The sequence below is a fragment of the Brachyistius frenatus genome, unplaced genomic scaffold, assembly GCF_029030835.1.
Source record: "Brachyistius frenatus isolate BFR_SWC_R1_liver_20210118 unplaced genomic scaffold, ASM2903083v1 Contig_108, whole genome shotgun sequence".
NCBI lineage: Eukaryota > Metazoa > Chordata > Actinopteri > Embiotocidae > Brachyistius > Brachyistius frenatus.
The window spans coordinates 1,222,679-1,236,642 of record NW_027210707.1 but is presented as its reverse complement, the minus strand read 5'-3'; the positions used below and the strand labels follow the sequence as shown (position 1 = coordinate 1,236,642).

Here is a 13,964-nt window from a genome sequence, read left to right as displayed (position 1 = left end):
ATCTACTGTCCACCTTGTACAATGTCATCTTGGAGCCAAATAGAGTCCATTGTAGTTTAAAATAGAGGAAATGGTCAGCAATATGACCAAATTAATATAGAAAGTTTTAGCAAACTAGTATCATAAACACTGATGCTCTAATACAGATACTCTTGCTGGTGAAGAGGTGTGTCAGTACCTGTACAATCACCTTCTGTATCGTCTCTCCCTGCAGTTTCTGTGGTTGAAATGGTCACACAGCGAGCCCAAAAGATGAACCATCACCATCAACCTGCACGGGGCTCCTGGAACTGCACACAGACTCCTTGCAGGGCAAAACTCAAGATTCTTTACACAAACAACAAAAGACATAACACATACTGTAAGACATAGATTAATAACACTTTGGTCATAAAGTCATATCGACATCATGTTTATACTTTCTGTTTTTTCATTCATAGATGTGTTTTTGCCATTGTTTTGTGCACAGCATATGATGTGCCTGGATAAAACAGGTTTTTAAGTGCCATACGTGTCATTATAAATGTTAAAGCCACAGAGCGTACTTGTATTTATTGTTACTATTATTAACAGCAGTAGCAATAATAGTAGTGAACTCTTTCAAGTGAAATGTTCAAAAAGTTTTCCTTGAAATATGATGTAATTATAAGATAAGATAATAGAATGAGGAAACATATAAAAATGTTTGACTAAACTTAAAAGTTATTTTTATCATCAACATTCCCTACAGACAGTTTTGGTTCATAAAGCACAGTTGCAACAATCATCTGACCCATGCAATTCCTCAGTGAACTACCAAGTTCAGTGTTCTAATATATTTTAAGGATTAGTTGGTTTTTTGTCAACAAATCCCACCGTAACTAACAACAAATGAATGCTTCTAACCACTGTTGTGTGTATGGCTAATATCTGACATTAAAAACACACAGATAAGCCAAATCAGTGCCCTGATTACAATGAATATGTGCACTGTAGTTCGTTTATTCCAAATATAAAGTCCTAATGGTCTAAAGAGTGCTAGTGTGCTAATTACTCCTGCTTCAGTAATGTTTGCTTAAAAACTAGTTCCTTGCTGTTTTAGTCAATTATTTAGTCTTTTTTTAAATTATTTAAATGCAACTATATATATTCATAATTGTGACCCTTATTTAACATTTATATCTTCAGTAGGAGACAATGGTCTCGGAGCTGAGAGTCACAGACAGGGGGAGGGAAGTCAGAATGAATTTGTCAACAGTAATAAAATGCAGAGTATATCCAGCCTTATCCTTTATTCTTACTATAACGAGTTTTATGTATGCAGTGAGGCTTTTTCATGAAACAAGACTTTTTAATCTGATCTATAAGCACATCAGACACGACAGCCCCCTGCAGCCTCCAAGGAACTCTCCCTTCCCTCCTCCACTCGTTTTATTTCACTGAACGCCACAGAGCTCTGAGCAAAGCACGGCTAATACTTCTAACTCGATCTTCCAAATGCGTACCAATAAGTGAGTAGGATGAGGCGCAAAATGAAAAAGAAAGACAAAGGGGGTGGTTTGCAGAGGGAATGAGCAAAGAGCTGAAGGATAAAAGGAAGAGGGAGGGCGACAGAGGAAGGGAGGAGGAGGAGGCGGCAAGTGCGAGGGTTGACTGGAGGGGGAAGAGACGGTGGAGGACAAGGACAGTTGAATATTCATTATTAGGGCCGCTAGGGAGAAATCTACAGCCCTGTTGCTGCTGTGTGTGGGATTGCTGCTGACACTCACACCCAGAAACACTTCTACATCCACACACACACACACACACACACACACACACACACACACACACACACACACACACACACACACACACACACACACACTCTCTGATTAAGACACACACCTGAAGGCTGGGGTCAAGGAGTGAGCTACAGCGCACTAAACAATGTTGGAGCTGTTTACGGTGGTTTGAGAGCAACAGTACCACCCCTGATCTGCTCCTATCACCGCACAGCAGCGGCCTCACCAGCAGGCACACCGAATCAGACAGCAGGGGCTGAAGCTGTGACTTCCCCACTCCAGTATCCAGACAAATTATGTCAATATTACATGATGCTGCTCCTCAAAAGACATTGCCAATTGCTCCATATGTAGTGAGATGGAATTTTGTGAAAGTGCCCAATCACCAAACTATTTTTTACCATTACTGGTTGTGTTTTCTGTTCAGTGCTTTTCTTTTTTTTACATGAGTCCTTGAAAATGTTGTTGGACTCAAAAATGATCAAGATCAATGCAGCAGAATCAGAGAAATCCTGTTTTTTGTTTTTTTTTGTTTTTTACTTCAGCCAGTCTTTGTCCTTGTCGTTGTATGTTACCCATGATGCAATTTGACCGCCAACAGTTGGGTCACTGATTCATGTGCTGAGAGCTGCTAATGTAGCGGCAAGCTGCGAGACTCAAACAGGCACGAGGACGGAGCTGCAAAGGTCTGGTCCGCTCCCCTCAAGTCTTTTTTCATTTTCAAACTTTCTGCAGAGCTTGTGTGTATCAATAATTCGCTAACATCGATTTTTTTTTTTTCCATTCATGATTTTATTTAGATCCATGAAATCAGTTAGTCAGCATTTTATTAAACACAGCAGACGAGTTACGTAACATTTAGAGGTCATTTAGAGTATCAGCTACTGAATCTTAGTTGGATAATCACTGCTGCAGGGACTGGACATTTTGTCCGAGGTCTTTCAAAGACAAAGGAGTGTTTTTGAGCAGAAGTGAATCTGTATAACCCCGAAGAACCGAAGAACAAGGTGACATTTGGCAAAAACAACCCTGTGGGTGTCGTTGTGTGATCCTTAAAGGGCCTTCTCCGATGAATAAGAGATGAGACAAGGAGAGGTCACCGTAGGCCTGCACTTCCACATGTACGCACTCGATCTCTATCTGTATTAATCACATTATTCACGAATACAGGCATACATGCGGAGTGACACACACGCTGCTCCCTGCACAGTCCAGCGACGGCCCACAGACGCCCTGCTGCCGTTTGGCCGCAGGACAGCGAGTGAGTCAGCTTGCTCAGCCAGCCGCGCAGCCTCGTCTGCTTTGTCTATCAGGCTGCCTGTCTATCTGACGGCCTTCAGGATTTCATTGTGGATCTATCTTGACTATCTGACCGGCGTGGTTTCCTGCAGATCTGTATTTTTTTGTTTGTTTTCATTTCTCTTGCCTGCTCATTTCCTCCTGGTTAAGGTGTCAGTATGCTCTAAATGAAGCCCTCGTCAGATCATCGCACAGCATCTGAGACTCTGTACGCAAACGAATGTCTGATGTTGGAACTTGCTGTCTCCGCTAATTTCTGCAACTTCCTAAAACTGGCGATATAACAAGAGTGTCGATGTCCTGCAGGGAATGTTAAGGTGAACGTATGCAGGGTGTAAACTGCTCTCTAAAGCTCTAGATCCTCACTATTCACACAACTGTTTCACCTCCTGCATGTATCCATATATATTTGCATATGAAACCCAATTGTAGCATCATGACTACCGTTTGTAAAGATACTATCTCCTGACTGAGTGACATTATATGATTTGATCAAATCTCTGTTTTTAATGGCAAGCTTTTGGTCAACCTTTGAGTGTGGTCATTCATAAGAGCTATTAAAATTTAGACAACACTCCCGAGATCATCTGAAGCATCCTGAGCCTTTCAGTCCAATCATTGTTGCTAGAAGGGACATTTAGAATAAGGTGGTCCTCTGCAGGCGTGACCCCACCTTCTTGAAGAGGGCTTTTAATTTACATAATTTGCAGTGCTTAACCTTCATCCTTCCTTTCCTGCCAGCATCCTCTCCACCAGCGCCCTCCTGCCCATCCAGGCCCAGCCAGGGGCTCCACACGCCTCCATGGAGCTCCGGGTCAGCCATGGGATCATCTGCTGGATTTTTAGCCATCACAGCTGTCTGATTGTACTCTGCCAGCCGTCTCAGCAGATGTTTCACGACCTCTGGACGAGCTTCTGCCAGGTCGAACCTCTCGTAGGGGTCCAAGCTGATATTAAACAGCCACACCGACTTCCCCAGCTCGTTGCGTCGCTTCTCCAGTTTCTGCCACCGCTCTGGACGGTCGGGAAGAGCCTGCGGTGGTATCCAGTCTCCGTCACCCACATTTCCTGTCAATAGCTTCCAGTCACCGGCCCTTAACGCTGCCCTAACGGCTGTGTCCCAGATCCCAAAGCCGTTGACTACCAACGCCTTGTCATATGGCTCCCCAGGTTTCCTGGAGACTGGGTCAATGTTGAAAAGGATTTCAGTGCGAGGACAGGGTTGGCCCTCGCTGATGCTCCCCCACACATCGTGACCATCAAGGCCACGGAGGGAGTGTAGGGCCCCGGCAAGCCCCAGTAATGTGGGATACCAATCGGAGACATGGATCAGTGATCTGCTTACTACACCCTTCCTCTTCAGGAGGGGACTATGCACAAAACCCACAGCCCGAATGCCCCCTTCCCAGTAGGTGCCTTTGCCGCCTCTCAGAGGCCAGTTGCTCCCCCCAGAGAGCGGCTGCCCTCCGTTATCAGATGAGTAGACCAGCACTGAGTTTTGATAGAGCCCACTAGTCTTCAGCTCCTGGACTACTTGTGCCACCCCGTCGTCCAGGCAGCTCAGCATTGCTGCATAGTGACGCCTGACACGATTGCTCTGGGAATTATAGTGGTGCAGGAAATGGTCTGGTACCTGTAAGGGAGTATGGGCGGCCTGAAGGGACAGGTAGAGGAAGAGTGGTGTATGGGAGTCGTGGCTTCTCAGGATCTGCTTCACTCTGGTTGGACAAATAGAAGATTGTAAGTTTTAAAGGTATTTTAATTCAGTGTCTCTGTATGTATGTATTTGTTGGATTTGATGCTCACCTCTCTATGTAGAGCAGAGTGGAGTAGTTTCCGGTCATCTCCCAGGCAGGTCTGTCTCCGTCATGCAGGTCAAATCCACAAGCTTCAGCCCCATCACAGCTCTGATAGGTGAAGTGGTCTCCACTGCCGGTCAATGTGCCCAGGAAACTCTGAAAGCCACGACCTGTGGGGAGGCAGCTCGGCCTGCAGAAGCCCAGGTGCCATTTACCCACCATGTGTGTCGCGTATCCAGCTCCAGCCAGCCGCTCTGGTAGGGTGGGAAGGTCTGGGGGCAGGCAGAGGGGCTGACGGGGTCGGATGATGGAATGCTGGAGTCCAGTGTGAATTTGGTAGCTGGGATGGGAAAGTTCACGGACAGTTGAACATTGTATTATTGAATATTATTACATTCTTACACACTATGAAGTCAAGGTTTTCATGTATTTTAAAGGTTTTTTTTTTTTTTTTTTTTTTTTGTCATATGGAGCTGTAATTGTACATTTTTATTGTATACAGTTTGTGTCAACCAGCAATAGTTCAAACAGATAACAGTTTCATATGCACTGGGAATATGTCAGTGTCAGGTCACTTTGTCTCCATTTGGAGTTATAGCTAGCTATAGTTATCCACAGTGGTAGTAAATAGTCAGCTTCAAACTATAGAATAGACTCAGAATTTTTTTTTTTACAGTTTTTTGGGGAATTTGCCCTTTTGACATTTGTAGATGATCAGTTTTGATATTGCTGTGATGTGAGACTGTCTGTGGCACAGTACCATACAGTACACACTGAAGACAGAAAGCCATTCAACAAATCATTTCCGCTTTTGTCGCCAATATCATGAACAATCAAATGTTCTTTTTTCAAACTAGGATTTTATTCCAGTGAAATGGGATTTAGAGGAAAAATTATATTTTCTCTTCTTTATATACTGTATATGCAGGTGGTACTACGTCCTAATTTTCTTCTTCTCGTCTTGTACTCTATGTATTGTAACTTGCCCCATAAATATACCACAAGATAAAAAGCCTAATGGTGCTATACTTAATTACATCAGATTAGAAGAGATGCTGTAACTGAATAATTATACCATTTCAATAATGACGTACTGAGGAAACTCACCTCCCTGTCATGAGTTGACTGCGAGAGGGTGAGCAGATAGGCTGGACATAATAATTTTCAAGTTTGACCCCCTCTGCTGCGAGTTGGTCCAACACAGGAGTGCGGATGTCTGAGCCATGGTAGCCAATGTCTCCGTAACCCTGGTCGTCCACCATGATGAAGATAAGGTGAGGCTGCCTGGGCTTTTCCACCTCCACCGTGCCCACGCTGCCATTCATAGACTTGTTTTCACCCAGGCAGCCAGGGCCACTGAGCAAGGTCACACCAGTCACCAGGAAAAACACGGAGCAGATTGCTCCCCTCATGTCCAGCAATGCTCTGTAACTAATATCCACTAAAGTTTGATTTTGTCTGTATTTTCTGTTCTACTGAGTCAGCAGTCAATAAATCTCAAGCCGGATCACGGTTTGCAGGAAAATGGGCAGATCTGTGGGTCCGAAGAGCTCGTCCAAAAGTCTTATCAGTCCATTAGGTATGAGTTGTCGTCTTTTTCTGGGGCTTATGTTTGGTTTTGTGAGATGGAGCTGAGTTGGTGCCAGTTGCTGTGGTGGGAGGAGAAAAACTGCTGTCTCTAAGAGGGGCAAGAAGTTGTGTTGGAAAAAGAGAGGTTTTCCTTTTTGCAGTACCTTGCTACATTCCTCTGAACTTTCAGGCGCCTCATGGCTGGAAAGACATGGGAAACTGAAGGAGTTGGCGAAAGCATGCACTGTATACTGTGCTATTGACGGATATTGTGATCAAATCTTCTGCAAATCATGTTATGAACAGGACAAATGTAAGATCATAAAGGTAGAAAACACAAACTTGAGCTGTTTTCATTGAAAACATCACAGTGAACTCACTGGGGTAAAAATCAACAACTTTAAATTAAATAAAAAGAACAAGAGTTTTGGAAAATGTTGTGCATAAAAGAATAAACATACAAAACAATGCCTTAGAGGAACAGTACAACATTTGGGCTAGACCCCTTTCTTGCTGAGTGTGTCATTGCTGCTATTCTCTACAGACTGCCACTCCTATTAAAGTGCTACTACAACTGCAACAGTTAGTTTTTCCACTGTAATGCAGCCAGTATTTCAAATTATATTATAAATCTGTAATAAAAAATAATCAAATAATCCCTGACATTTTTCTTTCTTTCTTGATGCTTCTCAATTAATAGAGTCACCTGATGACAATTACCGCCCGTGCCGGGGCTTTGAAACCAATCCCGACAACGGAGAAACATCCGGCGTTTTGATGAGAATGTGTATCGACCGCGGGGGCTCTTAGCGTTCACCTCACTGCCATCTCCTACCCACAGTGCCGAGAGGAAATCAATGCCTCAGATACAAGTCCATTTCCTACGTCGTAGAAGCAAACTCATGTTGCCTCACCCAGTGGGAAATTTGACAGGCTTTTTGCCCACGGTGGGAGCGAAGCGCATGCTGGAGAGATTTGGGGAAAAGATGATGCTGAGGTAAGAACGAGGCTGGCGAAGATGAAAGAATTGGTGGGAGATGTGAACATAAGAAAAGGAATACAGAACATTAAATTAAATAACAAGAGGGCTGCTGGAAAGAGGAGAAAAAGGGATAATGGGTAACGGAGCTTCTCTAAGATGAGAGAGGAGAACATAAACAAAGTGGCATAGAAGGAGCAGTCACTTTGTCTTGTTGTGTATGTACATCTGGGTCTCTGGGTGTAGCCATCAGTTTGCCTCAGGGAAATGCAGAGCGACATGAACTCTGCTTTACCGCTGCGAAGGGAGGACAGGGAGGCTGGCTGTAAAAATGGAAAGTGACAAATGTCTTCTTGAGGAGTAGAGAGAGCAAGGGATTGTGCTCTTTCCTTAACTGTCTGAGGGGATACAAACGGACGGTGCGAGCAATAACTCATGTTACAGATTCTCTTTTATGTACTGTGTGGTCTGCAGAGGTGAGTTTTAAAGGCCCACAATGAAGTAAGCGTATGTCCAAAAATAAACTAAACATTAAAAAATAATCTAAAGAGGACTCCGTCCTTAAGTTCAACTTTTTTTTTGCAACATTTTCGGGACATAAAGTGCAGTGCTACACACTCAATAATAACGCCAAACTGTGGAAAATACACTTTCTGCGTGACAACAAAAGGGATATTGGTGTAAAAGGGACACAGAATGTAACCCCATACTGTGTGTGTGTGTGTGTGTGTGTGTGTGTGTGTGTGTGTGTGTGTGTGTGTGTGTGTGTGTGTGTGTGTGTGTGTGTGTGTGTGTGTGTGTGTGTGTGTGTGTGTGTGTGTGTGTGTGTGTGTGTGTGTGTGTGCTGCGTGCGTGTGCGTGTGCGTGTTTGGAAAAGCCAGTGGTGCAGAGTCAAAAGGAGTAGCACTGGGTGTGATTTATTCATGACGACGAATAAATGACTCACTCGATGTAGAGCCACTCTGTTGAGCTGGAGCTAAGGTAGGGGAGTGTGTGTGTGTGTGTGTGTGTGTGTGTGTGTGTGTGTGTGTGTGTGTGTGTGTGTGTGTGTGTGTGTGTGTGTGTGTGTGTGTGTGTGTGTGTGTGTGTGTGTGTGTGTGTGTGTGAAACTGCATCTGAAAGTTACTTTCACTTTTTAGACATCATTTAACATTAAGAGCCCTAATAAAAGTTTCCCACCTGAGACTTTTTTTTTTAGCATTGCAAATCCAAAATTCATTTTACAGTATGCATTGATTTATGGTACAGTATGTGTGGGTCAGTCCTACCAAAGGGAATATGACTGTTACAGAGAACTGGCTTTCCAAAATCTTCTGAAAAAAGATGCATTTAAAGCTACACATGTCAACGTTGTATTTTGACAGCTCTGAATGAAAGCGACAGGTTTTTTTTTATTTATAAAACATTAAACTCGGAAATCAACCAGCAAGGGTGCAGCATAGCATGGAAGTGAAAATGTCCATGCCATTAAATTGTATTGTGGACCAACACTGTGGTTCCAGTAAGTATCATCCCACTGTCCTCTATAGTACAAACGAGAGGAAGGACCATGACCTATATGAAAGTATTACTACTGCACTGCACTGTGTATGAGTAGTACAATCTGTACAATCACGACTAAGACTTGGAATACTTGACAGCCTATGTTGAATTTAATATTATTTTGTTACAGATGAACATATTATCATTGGTAGACTGCAGAAAACTGAAATTGCACCTTAAAAGATGCAGCTTTCTGCAGGAGAAATGAAATTAAGAAACAAAACATCAAGAGCTGCAACCAGGCTCAATCAAGCTGTGAAATTATCACAGGAATGTGGCGCATCCAGATAGCATAAAAATTCCATTTTACTTGCTCACACACGCTCTTGCTCTTTTACAACTGCTGAAATTGTGCCCACAATTATACTAATATCTGAAACAAAGTAGGTTTTAGCCAGTAGCAAGCTATGAGTTAACATTGGCTAGCTCCATATTAGCAAGATAACACATTTCTAATGCATAAGTTAGCATTGCAAAATAATGCTAATTTGGCCTTAATTTGGCAAATAATCTTTGTCTTTTTGATATTTACTTACTCAGGAGTTAGTCGAGACAAATCTAGAGTTGAAAGATGGGTGAATATTGGACTAAAATAGACCACGTGGCCAGACATGACATGAAACACGTTACCATTGTTGTTTTTGTAAACTGGTAACTGTTCTCTTGATCATCATATCAAATTTAAGATGATGATATATCAGCATTATGTTTGCAACTTTTTTGTATGCTGCTGTAGCGGAAAAAATTTCCCCTCGGGGATTAATAAAGTAAATACCTACCTACCTAAATGGGAGAGCGATTTGCAGGGTTGTAAATTGGATTCCCATTTTCTCCTGGTCGTTGGCCAACACATTGAACCCGATGGCCCGACCAGCCCTTCGCGTGGTAGCTCGCTGCCATCGGTGAATGTGTTGGTCATAAAGCAAAGTGCTGAACAGTTACAAATTTATCCCAGATGATTAAACTTGAATAAGTCAGCTGCATCAAAGTTTTTTCAATTTATCCTGATGGAAAAACGGATGTCTGTAATGAAATTCATGTTGGCTTCATGTAATTATAAATAACTTTCTATCAAAACAAAAACCACCAATAAAGACAAGAATCCAGCATTCATTCAAAGCATATTTAGAACACAGCGTCATACATATTTATGCTTGTTAATTTTGATTGTTAATTTGACTCTACAAATTACTGAAAGTATACACTACAGACACACACATATTTACACAATATAAGCCTAGGCTGTCCAGAGTTACATTTGTCTGGCAGACGTGGGCTCGGAGACGTCACATAAACATCGTCACTTTGACCGGCCCTGAAGGTGACACTGACGGAGCCCCCTGGTCTGCAGCTCCTGAAATACTCGAGGATCATCTTCCAGCCGGCAGAAACTCAATCCACTCTCTATTCTCCTCACCTCGCTCGGTGATGGATTGACAAGATGAGGCTGAGGGGGTGGCGGACCACTCAGTCTCATCACGTCAAACAAACCACCCACACAGAGAGCGCTGGTGGCCTTATGGCAAATTCACAAACTTTGGGTCAACTTTTCTCTCTGCCTCCCCCTCCTCCTAACAGCACCTCCTCGGCCGGGCCCTTCCATCCTATCAGATATTTCCCCCGAGGTGAGTGAGTGCTGGCTTTGACTCATCAAAAATGACAGGGATTACGCAAGCTCAATGTGTGTATACCGTGCCTGTCTGGACTGTTGTGATACAGTCAGTGGAGAGTGCCACCGTGAGGATTAAAGGAATAATGCAGGCAGACTGATAGCAAAGACGACAGAAGAAGAAGAAGAATAAAGGACCCCAAAAATGCCACGCAGACCAACAAGTATGCAGATTTTCTTTCAATCCAAACACCAGATATGTACAGGTTTTGGTTATGTATTTAAGTTTTCAATTAGGTAAAAAATAACTCACATTTTTTGTAATTTTGTAAGGGAAACCAACAAATCAAGGTCTTAGCCAGGAAAAAAAAAATCCATGTGAAAAAAGAGCAGGCTATATAACTCATCATCAGTAAACTGTTTGTATTATGTGATCTCAATGTTTGTAGCCAAAATGTTTTCTTATACAAAAATGTAGAGCTTCAGGACTACATCTAATTTTCCCTTTCAGTACTTGAACCCCACTATCAGCAGGGCTCCATGGACAACAGTGTCAGTCCACCACTTTGGTCCAGACCTTCCTGCAGGGTCAACATTTTGTACATGCTAAACGAAGATGTTGAACCCGGCAAACATCAGCATGCTGGCATTGCCATTGCGAGCACTTTACATGTAGCAGACTGACATTAGCCTTTAGTTCAGCATCCCACAGCTACTAAAGCAGTGGGTTGTCAGCTTTGTTTAACCTTCACTTAACCATCCACCGCAGCTAAAACCATCAGGTCACTGAAGCGGCCCAGAACAACCGCAGTCTGATTTGTTGGCCGCTGTACAGTGCAAGCGAAGCAGGAAAAATGGTGCCAAAAAAGACACAATCTATCCCAGAAAAGACTTTCAGGAAAATGCATTGCACATTATTAATGTACTAGTGAGTGACGGAATCTCAAATACCCAAAATGGCATTTGTTATCATGAATATGGGGCTACCAACTGAAACCCAGTCAAGGACCATGTTATGAACAGCATAGCAACCATTGAAGAGCTCTATCAGTCTGGTTTTGTCTTTGACCAATCAGGTAAGAGATACCTGTTGTATAACATATTTTTTAGACAGATGGTCTGCACCATTGTTTTGTGTGAGTTTAGAGGTGTGTGTGTGTGTGTGTGTGTGTGTGTGTGTGTGTGTGTGTGTGTGTGTGTGTGTGTGTGTGTGTGTGTGTGTGTGTGTGTGTGTGTGTGTGTGTGTGTGTGTGTGTGTGTGTGTGTGTGTGTGTGTGTGTGCGTGCGCGCGCGCGGGTGACTCACTGGTGACAGCAGGTTATGAGGTGCCACCTGCCGCAACGACGCATCTGTGTCATGAAGCAGATGACACAGGACTCATCTTTCCCCGGACAGCGGGAGTCCTGAGAGAGGTGCAGCGCAGTCTGTCCCAAACTGGGGTCAGGAGTTCAGCATCTGAAGGGGAAACAGGCTGGAGGCACAGAACGAAAGAGTCCGTTAGTGGGAAGGTAAGAAATAAGAGCTGTTAGTTTTTATTGACACATATCCATTAGATTAAAATATGTCCACTAACTTGGATGTGACATAAAGAACATAAATCATGTAATCACAAGCAGAATACTATTTAAATATTCCATAAGTATATAAATATATCCAAAAATGTTAAAAAAAAAAATAATTATATATATATATGTGCATTTTTTTTTCATATATATATATATTTATAAGACATAACGATAAATCACAATTAACATAAAATAAACACATTTAATTAGTCTCACATCCTTAAGCATGCCGTTAGCCCTGTTTCTACAGACAGAAGTTGCATCATGGGACCGAAATCTGAGCAAAAGTCTGCTTAAAGAATCTAATAAATTCCAAGAAAATAAGATAAATTACGAAAAAGGTTTTACAATATATTACAAAATGTCAGAACTCCACCTCCTTCAAAGGGAGAACCAACCTTTTTAACTTGACATTTTAAAAATGTGAGGCTCTCCGGGGTCAGAAGAAACGTGTTTCCCAAAAGGGTACGGCATTATGTAGAGTACAATCTGCTCTTCTAAGCCACTCTGTGAAAACTAACTTCTTCCGCAAATAGTTTTTTTTTTTATATGCACATTATATGAGTATATATACTATTTCTAAAAGTAAAAGGTTTGATAAGTTTATAGATTCCTTTTATTTTTCATTCACTTCTATAAAACACACACTATCTCCTTCAATGTTTCATGTGCAGAGTGTAAATATATGAAAAGAGACTGATATCAAATCACCAATCTCAATCTCTGAGTGTGTTTTCATTTTGATTAAATAAATAATAGTATTCACTTTGCCTTTACTGAAGGCTCAGTTTACATCTTGTTTATTAGTATGGTAGTCTCATTTTCATCTCATCTGAGCTGGGTGGGCGGGGGGGCAGGGCTGGCAGGGCTGGTTGGCAGTGTCTGCCATCCTGGCACAGATGCCACAATTAAAGGGCACCAAGTCTGTGCCTGCTGCCACTCAACAAGTCTGTATGTCAAAGTCTTCCCAGGGAAGCGAGTTGGCCAACCGACAAGTCATTAAGTATAAGAACGATAGCAAGAGAACAGAGAAAATGTCTAAAGCTCCTTCACATTAAAATGTCTGAAAAAGGAGGAGAAAATAAGACAAACCATGGAACAGTGGAAGAGAAAACCTTGAAAGGAGAGATGGGCACACACAAACTAATTAAGAGGGGGAACATGAGAGGGACAAAGCTTTTGCCTCACTTAACAGTTCTCCCATGTCCACAGGAAAAAACACTGCGCTTCCTCTGTTTCCTGAGTTAAAGCAACAACACCCATATGTTTGCTGCACTGCTACGCACCACTTTAATTCATTCTGCTGCCACGCCACAATGTAAAGCATACAGAATAAAAAACATATGGAGCATGTGGATTCGGACCTTTTTACTGTTCTTGAAAGACAACCACCTTCTGTCCTGTCCAGAGTGACTGAGCAGACCTCTTCATGACTTGTTGTGGGCCTTTCTGGCTGAAGCCGCAACTATCTGCATTGCAGTTTTTGTTTAGTGTGACAGGGACACAGTCAGCAAACAGCATATTTTATTGGTTCAACTGAAAAAAATCTGTTAAAGAACATGACTAATTTATTTTTCTACTCATGTATTTATTACTCGTATTGCTGAGATGAGTTCACAAAGTTATATTGGGAAAATCTTCAGGTTTTTGTTTTTTTAGACTCGTATGGGTGAGAATTTGCCAACAAGGGTAAAAGAAATATCTCTGTAACAAACTTGACTCGTGATTTTTTTAAGTATAGCTAAAAGCAGTTGCGGATTGCTTTTAATATCCTAAAATATTTTAGGCAAATATGAACTGTACATGACTAGTATAGGTGCACCTGAAAACTGTTTGTAA

The 13,964-nt window shown here is 42.3% G+C and overlaps 1 protein-coding gene across 2 annotated transcripts; it reads right to left on the bottom strand.

The window, feature by feature from the left end:
- Positions 1-2,573: 2,573 nt before the first annotated feature.
- LOC138628912 (arylsulfatase I) lies at positions 2,574-13,564 on the bottom strand. 2 transcript variants are annotated; one of them, XM_069712285.1, is made up of 4 exons: positions 13,490-13,564; positions 11,866-12,031; positions 4,869-5,201; positions 2,574-4,780 (listed from the first exon to the last, which is right to left on the bottom strand). In XM_069712285.1, exons 2-4 carry the CDS (start codon positions 11,916-11,918, stop codon positions 3,700-3,702), a joined length of 1,467 nt encoding a protein of 488 aa, XP_069568386.1. In that variant the 5' UTR covers positions 11,919-12,031; positions 13,490-13,564; the 3' UTR covers positions 2,574-3,699. The 2 variants fall into 2 exon arrangements, with proteins under 2 accessions (XP_069568386.1, XP_069568385.1); XM_069712284.1 differs by lacking the exons at positions 11,866-12,031; positions 13,490-13,564 and adding an exon at positions 5,969-6,854.
- Positions 13,565-13,964: the final 400 nt, after the last annotated feature.